The sequence below is a fragment of the Drosophila willistoni genome, unplaced genomic scaffold (genome assembly GCF_018902025.1).
Source record: "Drosophila willistoni isolate 14030-0811.24 unplaced genomic scaffold, UCI_dwil_1.1 Seg833, whole genome shotgun sequence".
NCBI lineage: Eukaryota > Metazoa > Arthropoda > Insecta > Diptera > Drosophilidae > Drosophila > Drosophila willistoni.
In genome coordinates this window covers 33054-45892 of record NW_025814730.1, presented here as the reverse complement: position 1 = coordinate 45892, position 12839 = coordinate 33054, and the positions used below count along the sequence as shown (strand labels likewise).

The window sequence follows — 12839 nt, the reverse complement described above, 5'->3', positions numbered from 1 at the left end:
TCGAAACGTAATATTTTAGATCGTGCAATATTGATTATTGGGAAGTTTTGTTTATCCCTGTTTACGTATTCCTGTTCCAGCCTTAACCAAGTCAAAGAGTGCCGATACAAGTAGATGTGAAACAAGGACATGGATACTTTTGGCATAATAAACTTTGATGACAAAATTCACCAATCAACGTTCGTTAGTAAAGCAACAATATTTTCTATTACGACAAACTATCGTTGCCAGTCAGAATAATCGGCAGACAAATGAGACTGCCGCAATTGTATCCTTTTTTTTAACATTTGAGATCGCGACCTTTTCTCCGTCAAAATTCGGGACTTGTCCGTCTCTCTGCCCACAAGTTGCGAGCTCGAGATCGCGTTCCTTTTTCCCCCTCCCCGTAAAATTCGGACTTGTCCGTTCTCTCGCCCACAAGTTGCGAGCTCGAGATCGCGACCTTTTTCCCCCTCCCCGTAAAATTCGGGACTTGTCCGTCCCTCTGCCACAAAGTTCGACGACGATCGCTCGCTCGACCCAAAAAGGTCGTTTTATGACCCGTCATAAAACTCGAGGCACACAAATTTTTGTGTGCGTCGACTCGCAAAAGTGACCTTTTTCTCTGCAGCGTCTGCCGTAAAGAGCCGGCTCCCAAGTTAAATTTCCGTGGCCACCCTTGACATAAATTATTGTGTCGTGAATTTACTGGGCACAAATTAAAATTTGTTTACCGAACCTCGCCTAAAGATTAAATTATCCTGAAGGACGAAAAACGATCGTTACAGTACAGATGAACATAGGAATAATCTTCAAAGTGCAAGAAGAAATGGTTCAAGAATTGATTTGAATCAAGCAGCATTTCTATATGATTGCACCATCGACTACAGCTTGCATCGATTAGTTTGTGGCATTGTGGCTCATTGAAGTTTGCTGGTAAAACGACTGGTTTGTGCTGCCTTTTAGGTAAAGTAAAATTGTTATTGTTGGTCCCTCCAACAGAGCCATTGTGTTTCCTGGTTATGGCGAAACTCTAGAAAACTGACATTTTCTAGCGAACACTTAAAAATACAATGTCTGCTTCCAAGTGACTTCATTTGGTGCTATGGACAAGGAATGTCCGCATTGTCATGCTCTGAAATTCAAAAATGTGCCAGCTGGGATGTGTTGAGCGCCTGGAAAAGTGCAACTACCTTAAATTGAAACACCACCTGAACCATTCAACGGCTTACTTATCGGCATGGATCCAGATTCTAACGTGTTCCTGAAGTCAATTCGAAGATTTAATTCATGCTTTCAAATGACATCGTTAGGAGCAACAGAATAGTTCGAAATACTAAATAGAAATGGTCAACAATTCAATTCTACATTTAAAATCAGAGACCAATTTTATCACTGCTGCAAATGCCAAATTGAACCACATAAATTCTTACAAATCTACTTTATGGGCGGCGAGGGTTCCGGAAACGCACTTGCGAATCGCGTGAACGTTGTGATTATAATAACCTTGATTTACTTAATGCCAGGCGCAATCGTCGCGAGCTAGATGCTCTTAGAAACGAGCACAACGAGTTGTTGAAAATATTCAAATCACATATGCAACAATTTCAAAATGATAATTACACTATCGTCATTAATCCTGATAAAACACCAGCTGGAGAGCATTCGTAGATTTAATGCACCCGTTGTTGATTTGATAACACCATGTTTTTTATACGGACAATTATACGTGGCATGCTCTCGAGTGGGTAAACCATACAGTGTTAGCTAAAGATGGACTAACAAAAAATATTGTTCTTGCTATAGCATTAAGATATTGATATTGTATTAAGGGATAAATTATAAAAATTTCAAAATAATGTTTTGCCTAGCTATGTTTTATCTACACTAGAAAAGAAAGAAGTAGAAAGTTATTTATATGGCAAAACAATGTTGTCCTCAATGGACTCCTAAACCACTTAACCGATTATAATAAAATTCGCACACCATGTGCAGTTCGATCTAACTTTGGAGACAGGATAGTTTTAAATCTCAAATTATAAGTCGCAATTTTAATTTTTCAAAAGCTACACATCAAAGCATGACAGCGTTTCTAGTTTAACATATAGACAGGATCGGACTATCCGTAATGGTTTTGATCGCTGTTGACTCGGCGTTCTCGTCTGAAATTGTCCAGTCTTCCAATCAAGAGATTGAATTTGTTTGTGTTAAAAATTTCGTTTAATTCTTATAAATTTGTCAATGTTAACGTAAGGCATCAGTGCACCCGTCTTACTTGTCTTTCGAAAAACAATAAAGCTGACAATGATCAGGCAATGATTGCATTTTTAGTTGTTTGATGAAAGTCCGGTTCTTAGCGTGCTCAGTTCCTTCAAACAATTTATGATCCAGGCCCTGATGGAATACCCGGCTGCGTATTAAGGTTATGCGCAGACGCTCTATGTAAGCAATACTTAAGTTGTTAACACTGCCCGTCACATCTTCCGTCATCCCGCCTATATGGAAGAATCATATATATTATTATAATAATATAATATATATATATATATAATTATAGGGTATTTCGAAATTGTCTGCCATACCCAAAGCATTTCAGTAAATATAATAACATCTTAAATTTTAGTAGCTCAATCATTTCGTCATCCCAACATGGGTTTCAAAACGTAGATCGACAACTACTAACCTATTAGAATTTACATCTCACTCAATCAAAGGGTTGCAAACTGCGGTGCAATCTGACGTCATTTATACTGACATCAGCAAGGCCTTTGACTCTGTTAATCATACTCTGCTTTTATATAATTTAAACGCACTTGGCATCCCCAGCCTTTTGCTAGATTGGATTTTTCAATATCTTTCTAAGCGTACACAAAAGGACTCTTTAAGCTTCATTTTCTAAACGCATCCAAGTGACCTCTGGAGGGTACTCCTTGAGGTATCAGGGTAGTCATTTGGGTCCATTGCTATTCACTCTTTTTATAAATGATCTTCCACTGGTTGTGTCACATTCTCGGGTGCTTATGTATGCGTTTTTCAGTTTTAAAGACATATCATCTTCTTGCCTTCTTCAATCTATTAAATCTATTAAACCTATTAAACCTTAACGGCTCTAAATGTAAGTTATGTCTTTTTATAGATGCACTCCATACTTAGCAACTTATTATCTTAACGACACTGCTTAGAGCGGTTATATTTTATCAATGACTTAGGTGTTCTTATGTACCACAAATTAACTTTTAATCCTCATATTTCTGCTAGAGTTAGTAAAGCTATGATGTTCTTGGATTTGTGAAACGATAGTCGAAAGAGTTTGACGATCCGTACACAACCAAAATTCTGTATACTTCTTTAATCCGTCCTATCTTAGAGTACGGATCTTGCATATGGTCACCTCAATATGAGACTCACCAAAGTAAAATTGCGTCTGTTCAAAAGCACTTTCTGTTTTCGCTCTTCGCGGCTTCATTTAATCAATCTTCCTTTTTTAATTAATCGTAGAGTAATGCTTGATGCTATCTTTATTCCTAAACTTTTAATAGGTGAAGTAGACCTCCTGAGCTATTGCACCAGTTAAAAGTAACAAAGTTATTGACAGAAGTCACTGTTTTCGAAAGATCGTTCCTATGGGAGCTATGTGATATAGTGACTTGATCTTGATCAAATTTGGCAAAGTTGTTTACAGGTATAATAAACTCACCAATATATGATATCACGACAATAGCTCAAAAATAACGAAGTTATTGAGAAAAGTCACTTTTCGTGACCTTGCCGTTTGAATGGGAGCTATGTGATATAGTGGGTCCGATCTGGCTGAATCCGAGATATACAACCCCTGCAGTATATACAAGCCTACGTGCAAAATTTCAGCTATTTAGCTCTTACGGTCTAGGAGGAGTTTGGCGTTGATGCAGACCGACGGACGGACATGGCTGTTTAAACTCGTCTCGTCGTGATGATCAAGAATATGTATACTTTATATGGCCGGAAATGCTTCCTTCTATGCGTTGGACACTTCTGACCAAAATTAATATACCCTTTTTGCAAGGGTATAAAAAACGAAGAAACAAAAACAATTATGGCTCTCCTCGTCTGTTGTCAGCCAAACGTTTTAATTTGGCTGACAAGCAAAAGAAATACGCAAAGAAAAAGCTCAAATAACAAGAAAATCTCTAATATGAAATAGTCTCGAAATGGGTAACCGATGTCGTCGTAGCATTAAAAAGAATTATAGAACAAATCATTATCATTTATTTAAACAACAACAACAACAACAAAAGAGCAAACCTGCCAATCAATATACCCAGAGGAAGAAAAGTTAGTTTAGTCTCTAGAAGGAGTCTATATTAGTGACGGTTTGTCACCTGATTTAGCTAATAATTATAGCACAACACTGGATGTCAAAGCTATGGCTTGGAACTGCTCCATTGATAAGGTATGTTTTTCCCCTGTTTACGTATTCCTGTTCCAGCCTTAACCAAGTCAAAAGAGTGCCGATACAAAGTAGATGTGAAACAATGACATGGATACTTTTGGCATAATAAACTTTGATGACAAAATTCACCAATCAACGTTTCGTTAGTAAAGCAACAATATTTTTCTATTACGACAAACTATCGTTGCCAGTCAGAATAATCGGCTGACAAATCAGACTGCCGCAATTGTAACCTTTTTTTAACATTTCAAAATATATATTGCATAAAATAAAAATATAAAAGCGTGTTCTAATCGCAAAACTCAAATTTGATAATCCAAAAACAAAATTTGAGGCTGTTGCATCTTTCCTTGATGATGTCCACACTCTCTGCATCCATCCAGAACTCAAGCTGTTCATTTGGACAAATATCTGTTACTATGGGGGCTGCATCTTTGCGGCTCACCACGGCCCACTTCTCCGTCGTAATATCAGCATTTGCTGTTCCAGAAGCTCGAAAATTGCTTGGAAACACTTCTCGACCTTTGGCCATGTAACTCTGGCCGGTGTCAGGTGTAGGAAGTCTATGAGACTGGTGGCCTGATATGTCTCCATGGAGCATACGTTGCCCGCCACCAGTCCATCGTATCCTCATTGGCCGCTGCAATGTACAGCCGCCCATTGTACTCAGTGTCTGGAGTCACCTCATTGAAATCCAAACAGCGAACATTTCTGAAATCCTTAAAAATTCCAAAGAACTCTTCCAACAGGTCGCAAAAGTTTTTCTCACATTCTGAGGAAGATATAACCACGACAAACGGCCTGTTCTCTGGGAGAATGTTAACGTACGGGGGCCGCTGACCATTTATAACATCAGGTTCCATTTCGATTTCATGTTTAACCGGGCGTGGTCGGGACTTTATTCCGCAGCCTCCCATATCGCATGCCTCCTGCATATCTCCATACGAGTGGTTTTCTAGACTCTCCTCACTGGATTCGAGAACATATTTGATCCTATTTTCAAAAGACGGAATATTCAGTCACTGAATTTTGATTTTCTATTCCTAATACTTACCGTTTAGTCTCTATGGTTATTTCATGTCCTTGGGCTTTTCGTTTAATACCTCGCTTGCAATCAATAGTGGATGGCTGGACGGATCCGCCACTAGATCCCGAGGATAGCTCAATGACGGAAGATTCACTATCTTCGATACTTGAGTCTGACACTGAATTATCGACTAATGGATCGGCGAAATCCTCGCCCCAAGGGAAAATAGTATCAAGCCCACAAAATTGTTGCCTTCATAGCAAGACACAACCGGCTTAATTTGTTTGTTTTTGCCTAGACCAGCAACTTCTATTAAAAGATCTGAATTGGCACACGTTACATCAGATGCAGAAATCTCCAATGTTTCCGGCTCAATATTGAGAAGGCTCTGAAGCTCAGCCTTTAGCTCGTATACGGTAGCTGAGATTGGGAGGTTCGTAACCAATGGCTGGAAAAGAACACTTGGTCACGATTATGAAAAGTTATATCCTTACGTTTACTAACCTTTCCGGATTGCATGATCAATTGAACAGTCAACATGTTTTCACTTTTGTTTTTTCTCTTTTTTGATTTTCAGAAGTAAACTTTTTGTTTTATTTTTGATGTTGACTGTATGAGTTCACGAATTAGAATGATTCAAGTACTGTACCCCCTTGACCAGGTCGAATTTTACAAACATTCCAGGCCTTCTTGGATCTCAAAAATGTGTGAATTGCTTCCGTCCAGCTGAGAGTACTAGATATTTTCGAAAATAAACTTAGCAGTATGAAATTGCCAAATCTTTCTGTCTCTTTTTAATCAGTGAATTATTAGCAATTTTCGTTAAAATAGTTGAAAAACTAAGAGATTATTGAATAGAACCCAAGTAAATTCGTTACTTTCTACGCAAATGTCATAAAAATTTGTTATTTCTCAGTTTAATATAACCATTAATGACTGTGCCGAATCAAACTAAGATCGGGCGACTATATCATATAGCTCCCATAGGAACAATCGGTGGTAAACAGTGACTTTGATCAATATCTTCGTTATTTCCTATGCTAAGATTTTAGGCCGTTCTTTCGCAACTTTAGCCTTTTTAGATAAAACGTTTTTTCCATTTTGATGGCTATAGGTAAGGAAAGAGTTACCAAAAAAGTTGCAAGGGTATACAAACTTTGACGCGGTCGAAGTTTGCCCCATCCCTCTGGTTTATAGATGAATTTAATTCGAAACGTAATATTTTAGATCGTGCAATATTGATTATTGGGAAGTTTTGTTTATCCCTGTTTACGTATTCCTGTTCCAGCCTTAACCAAGTCAAAAGAGTGCCGATACAAAGTAGATGTGAAACAAGGACATGGATACTTTTGGCATAATAAACTTTGATGACAAAATTCACCAATCAACGTTTCGTTAGTAAAGCAACAATATTTTCTATTACGACAAACTATCGTTGCCAGTCAGAATAATCGGCAGACAAATGAGACTGCCGCAATTGTATCCTTTTTTTTAACATTTGAGATCGCGACCTTTTTCCCCCTCCCCGTAAAATTCGGGACTTGTCCGTCTCTCTGCCCACAAGTTGCGAGCTCGAGATCGCGTTCCTTTTTCCCCCTCCCCGTAAAATTCGGGACTTGTCCGTCTCTCTGCCCACAAGTTGCGAGCTCGAGATCGCGACCTTTTTCCCCCTCCCCGTAAAATTCGGGACTTGTCCGTCCTCTGCCCACAAGTTCGACGACGATCGCTCGCTCGACCCAAAAAGGTCGTTTTATGACCCGTCATAAAACTCGAGGCACACAAATTTTTGTGTGCGTCGACTCGCAAAAGTGACCTTTTTCTCTGCCCAGCGTCTGCCAGTAAAGAGCCGGCTCCCAAGTTAAATTTCCGTGGCCACCCTTGACTTAAATTATTGTGTCGTGAATTTACTGGGGCACAAATTAAAATTTGTTGTACCGAACCTCGCCCTAAAGATTAAATTATCCTGAAGGACGAAAAACGATCGTTACAGTACAGATGAACATAGGAATAATCTTCAAAGTGCAAGAAGAAATGGTTCAAGAATTGATTTGAATCAAGCAGCATTTCTATATGATTGCACCATCGACTACAGCTTGCATCGATTAGTTTGTGGCATTGTGGCTCATTGAAGTTTGCTGGTAAAACGACTGGTTTGTGCTGCCTTTTAGGTAAAGTAAAATTGTTATTGTTGGTCCCTCCAACAGAGCCATTGTGTTTCCTGGTTTATGGCGAAACTCTAGAAACATGACATTTTCTAGCGAACACTTAAAAATACATGTCTGCTTCCAAGTGACTTCATTTGGTGCTATGGACAAGGAATGTCCGCATTGTCATGCTCTGAAATTCAAAAATGTGCCAGCTGGGATGTGTTGAGCGCCTGGAAAAGTGCAACTACCTTAAATTGAAACACCACCTGAACCATTCAACGGCTTACTTATCGGCATGGATCCAGATTCTAACGTGTTCCTGAAGTCAATTCGAAGATTTAATTCATGCTTTCAAATGACATCGTTAGGAGCAACAGAAATAGTTCGAAATACTAATAGAAATGGTCAACAATTCAATTCTACATTTAAAATCAGAGACCAATTTTATCACTGCTGCAAATGCCAAATGAACCACATAAATTCTTACAAATCTACTTTATGGGCGGCGAGGGTTCCGGAAACGCACTTGCGAATCGCGTGAACGTTGTGATTATAATAACCTTGATTTACTTAATGCCAGGCGCATCGTCCGCGAGCTAGATGCTCTTTAGAACGAGCACAACGAGTTGTTGAAAATATTCAAATCACATATGCAACAATTTCAAAATGATAATTACACTATCGTCATTAATCCTGATAAAACACCAGCTGGAGAGCATTCGTAGATTTAATGCAGCCGTTGTTGATTTGATAACACCATGTTTTTTATACGGACAATTATACGTGGCATGCTCTCGAGTGGGTAAACCATACAGTGTTAGCTAAAGATGGACTAACAAAAAATATTGTTCTTGCTATAGCATTAAGATATTGATATTGTATTAAGGGATAAATTATAAAAATTTCAAAATAATGTTTGCCTAGCTATGTTTTATCTACACTAGAAATAGAAAGAAGTAGAAAGTTATTTATATGGCAAAACAATGTTTGTCCTCAATGGACTCCTAAACCACTTAACCGATTATAATAAAATTCGCACACCATGTGCAGTTCGATCTAACTTTGGAGACAGGATAGTTTAAATCTCAAATTATAGTCGCAATTTTAATTTTTCAAAAGCTACACATCAAAGCATGACAGCGTTTCTAGTTTAACATATAGACAGGATCGGACTATCCGTAATGGTTTTGATCGCTGTTGACTCGGCGTTCTCGTCTGAAATTGTCCAGTCTTCCAATCAAGAGATTGAATTTGTTTGTGTTAAAAATTCGTTTAATTCTTATAAATTTGTCAATGTTAAACGTAAGGCATCAGTGCACCCGTCTTACTTGTCTTTCGAAAACAATAAAGCTGACAATGATCAGGCAATGATTGCATTTTAGTGTTTGATGAAAGTCCGGTTCTTAGCGTGCTCAGTTCCTTCAAACCAATTTATGATCCAGGCCCTGATGGAATACCCGGCTGCGTATTAAGGTTATGCGCAGACGCTCTATGTAAGCCAATACTTAAGTTGTTAACACTGCCCGTCACATCTTCCGTCATCCCGCCTATATGGAAGGAATCATATATTAATTATTATAATAATATAATATATATATAATATATAATTATAGGGGTATTTCGAAATTGTCTGCCATACCCAAAGCATTTCAGTAAATAATAACATCTTAATTTTAGTAGCTCAATCATTTCGTCATCCCAACATGGGTTTCAAAAACGTAGATCGACAACTACTAACCTATTAGAATTTACATCTCACTCAATCAAAGGGTTGCAAACTGCGGTGCAATCTGACGTCATTTATACTGACATCAGCAAGGCCTTTGACTCTGTTAATCATACTCTGCTTTTATATAATTTAAACGCACTTGGCATCCCCAGCCTTTTGCTAGATTGGATTTTTCAATATCTTTCTAAGCGTACACAAAAAGGACTCTTTAAGTCTTCATTTTCTAAGACCATCCAAGTGACCTCTGGAGGGTACTCCTTGAGGTATCAGGGTAGTCATTTGGCTCCATTGCTATTCACTCTTTTTATAAATGATCTTCCACTGGTTGTGTCACATTCTCGGGTGCTTATGTATGCGTTTTTCAGTTTTAAAGACATATCATCTTCTTGCCTTCTTCAATCTATTAAATCTATTAAACCTATTAAACCTTAACGGCTCTAAATGTAAAGTTATGTCTTTTTATAGATGCACTCCATACTTAGCAACTTATTATCTTAACGACACTGCCTTAGAGCGGTTATATTTTATCAATGACTTAGGTGTTCTTATGTACCACAAATTAACTTTTAATCCTCATATTTCTGCTAGAGTTAGTAAAGCTATGAATGTTCTTGGATTTGTGAAACGATAGTCGAAAGAGTTTGACGATTCGTACACAACCAAAATTCTGTATACTTCTTTAATCCGTCCTATCTTAGAGTACGGATCTTGCATATGGTCACCTCAATATGAGACTCACCAAAGTAAAATTGCGTCTGTTCAAAAGCACTTTCTGTTTTTCGCTCTTCGCGGCTTCATTTAATCAATCTTCCTTTTTTAATTAATCGTAGAGTAATGCTTGATGCTATCTTTATTCCTAAACTTTTAATAGGTGAAGTAGACTCTCCTGAGCTATTGCACCAGTTAAAAGTAACAAAGTTATTGACAGAAGTCACTGTTTTCGAAAGATCGTTCCTATGGGAGCTATGTGATATAGTGACTTGATCTTGATCAAATTTGGCAAAGTTGTTTACAGGTATAATAAACTCACCAATATATGATATCACGACAATAGCTCAAAAAATAACGAAGTTATTGAGAAAAGTCACTTTTCGTGACCTTGCCGTTTGAATGGGAGCTATGTGATATAGTGGTCCGATCTGGCTGAATCCGAGATATACAACCCCTGCAGTATATACAAGCCTACGTGCAAAATTTCAGCTATTTAGCTCTTACGGTCTAGGAGGAGTTTGCGTTGATGCAGACCGACGGACGGACATGGCTGTTTAAACTCGTCTCGTCGTGATGATCAAGAATATGTATACTTTATATGGCCGGAAATGCTTCCTTCTATGCGTTGGACACTTCTGACCAAAATTAATATACCCTTTTTGCAAGGGTATAAAAAACGAAGAAACAAAACAATTATGGCTCTCCTCGTCTGTTGTCAGCCAAACGTTTTAATTTGGCTGACAAGCAAAAAAGAAATACGCAAAGAAAAAGCTCAAATAACAAGAAAAATCTCTAATATGAAAATAGTCTCGAAATGGGTAACCGATGTCGTCGTAGCATTAAAAAGAATTATAGAACAAATCATTATCATTTATTTAAACAACAACAACAACAACAAAAGAGCAAACCTGCCAATCAATATACCCAGAGGAAGAAAAGTTAGTTAGTCTCTAGAAGGAGTCTATATTAGTGACGGTTTGTCACCTGATTTAGCTAATAATTATAGCACAACACTGGATGTCAAAGCTATGGCTTGGAACTGCTTATAAGCTTGGAACATTGATAAGGTATGTTTTTCCCTGTTTACGTATTCCTGTTCCAGCCTTAACCAAGTCAAAAGAGTGCCGATACAAAGTAGATGTGAAACAATGACATGGATACTTTTGGCATAATAAACTTTGATGACAAAATTCACCAATCAACGTTTCGTTAGTAAAGCAACAATATTTTTCTATTACGACAAACTATCGTTGCCAGTCAGAATAATCGGCAGACAAATCAGACTGCCGCAATTGTAACCTTTTTTTAACATTTCAAAATATATATTGCATAAAATAAAAATATAAAAGCGTGTTCTAATCGCAAAACTCAAATTTGATAATCCAAAAACAAAATTTGAGGCTGTTGCATCTTTCCTTGATGATGTCCACACTCTCTGCATCCATCCAGAACTCAAGCTGTTCATTTGGACAAATATCTGTTACTATGGGGGCTGCATCTTTGCGGCTCACCACGGCCCACTTCTCCGTCGTAATATCAGCATTCTGCTGTTCCAGAAGCTCGAAAATTGCTTGGAAACACTTCTCGACCTTTGGCCATGTAACTCTGGCCGGTGTCAGGTGTAGGAAGTCTATGAGACTGGTGGCCTGATATGTCTCCATGGAGCATACGTTGCCCGCCACCCAGTCCATCGTATCCTCATTGGCCGCTGCAATGTACAGCCGCCCATTGTACTCAGTGTCTGGAGTCACCTCATTGAAATCCAAACAGCGAACATTTCTGAAATCCTTAAAAATTCCAAAGAACTCTTCCAACAGGTCGCAAAAGTTTTTCTCACATTCTGAGGAAGATATAACCACGACAAACGGCCTGTTCTCTGGGAGAATGTTAACGTACGGGGGCCGCTGACCATTTATAACATCAGGTTCCATTTCGATTTCATGTTTAACCGGGCGTGGTCGGACTTTATTCCGCAGCCTCCCATATCGCATGCCTCCTGCATATCTCCATACGAGTGGTTTTCTAGACTCTCCTCACTGGATTCGAGAACATATTTGATCCTATTTTCAAAAGACGGAATATTCAGTCACTGAATTTTGATTTTCTATTCCTAATACTTACCGTTTAGTCTCTATGGTTATTTCATGTCCTTGGGCTTTTCGTTTAATACCTCGCTTGCAATCAATAGTGGATGGCTGGACGGATCCGCCACTAGATCCCGAGGATAGCTCAATGACGGAAGATTCACTATCTTCGATACTTGAGTCTGACACTGAATTATCGACTAATGGATCGGCGAAATCCTCGCCCCCAAGGGAAAATAGTATCAAGCCCACAAAATTGTTGCCTTCATAGCAAGACACAACCGGCTTAATTTGTTTGTTTTTGCCTAGACCAGCAACTTCTATTAAAAGATCTGAATTGGCACACGTTACATCAGATGCAGAAATCTCCAATGTTTCCGGCTCAATATTGAGAAGGCTCTGAAGCTCAGCCTTTAGCTCGTATACGGTAGCTGAGATTGGGAGGTTCGTAACCAATGGCTGGAAAAGAACACTTGGTCACGATTATGAAAAGTTATATCCTTACGTTTACTAACCTTTCCGGATTGCATGATCAATTGAACAGTCAACATGTTTTCACTTTTGTTTTTCTCTTTTTTGATTTTCAGAAGTAAACTTTTTGTTTTATTTTTGATGTTGACTGTATGAGTTCACGAATTAGAATGATTCAAGTACTGTACCCCCTTGACCAGGTCGAATTTTACAAACATCCCAGGCCTTCTTGGATCTCAAAAATGTGTGAATTGCTTCC

General features: G+C 38.4%; 1 protein-coding gene across 1 annotated transcript; it reads right to left on the bottom strand.

Moving 5' to 3' along the window:
* Nucleotides 1-4974: 4974 nt before the first annotated feature.
* On the bottom strand, nucleotides 4975-12839 carry LOC124462021. Its single transcript, XM_047013420.1, has 7 exons — nucleotides 12625-12839; nucleotides 12147-12568; nucleotides 11975-12085; nucleotides 11537-11804; nucleotides 5779-5886; nucleotides 5466-5647; nucleotides 4975-5404 (listed from the first exon to the last, which is right to left on the bottom strand). The coding sequence occupies exons 1-7, from the start codon at nucleotides 12658-12660 to the stop codon at nucleotides 4975-4977; spliced, it is 1557 nt and encodes a 518-aa protein (XP_046869376.1). The 5' UTR covers nucleotides 12661-12839.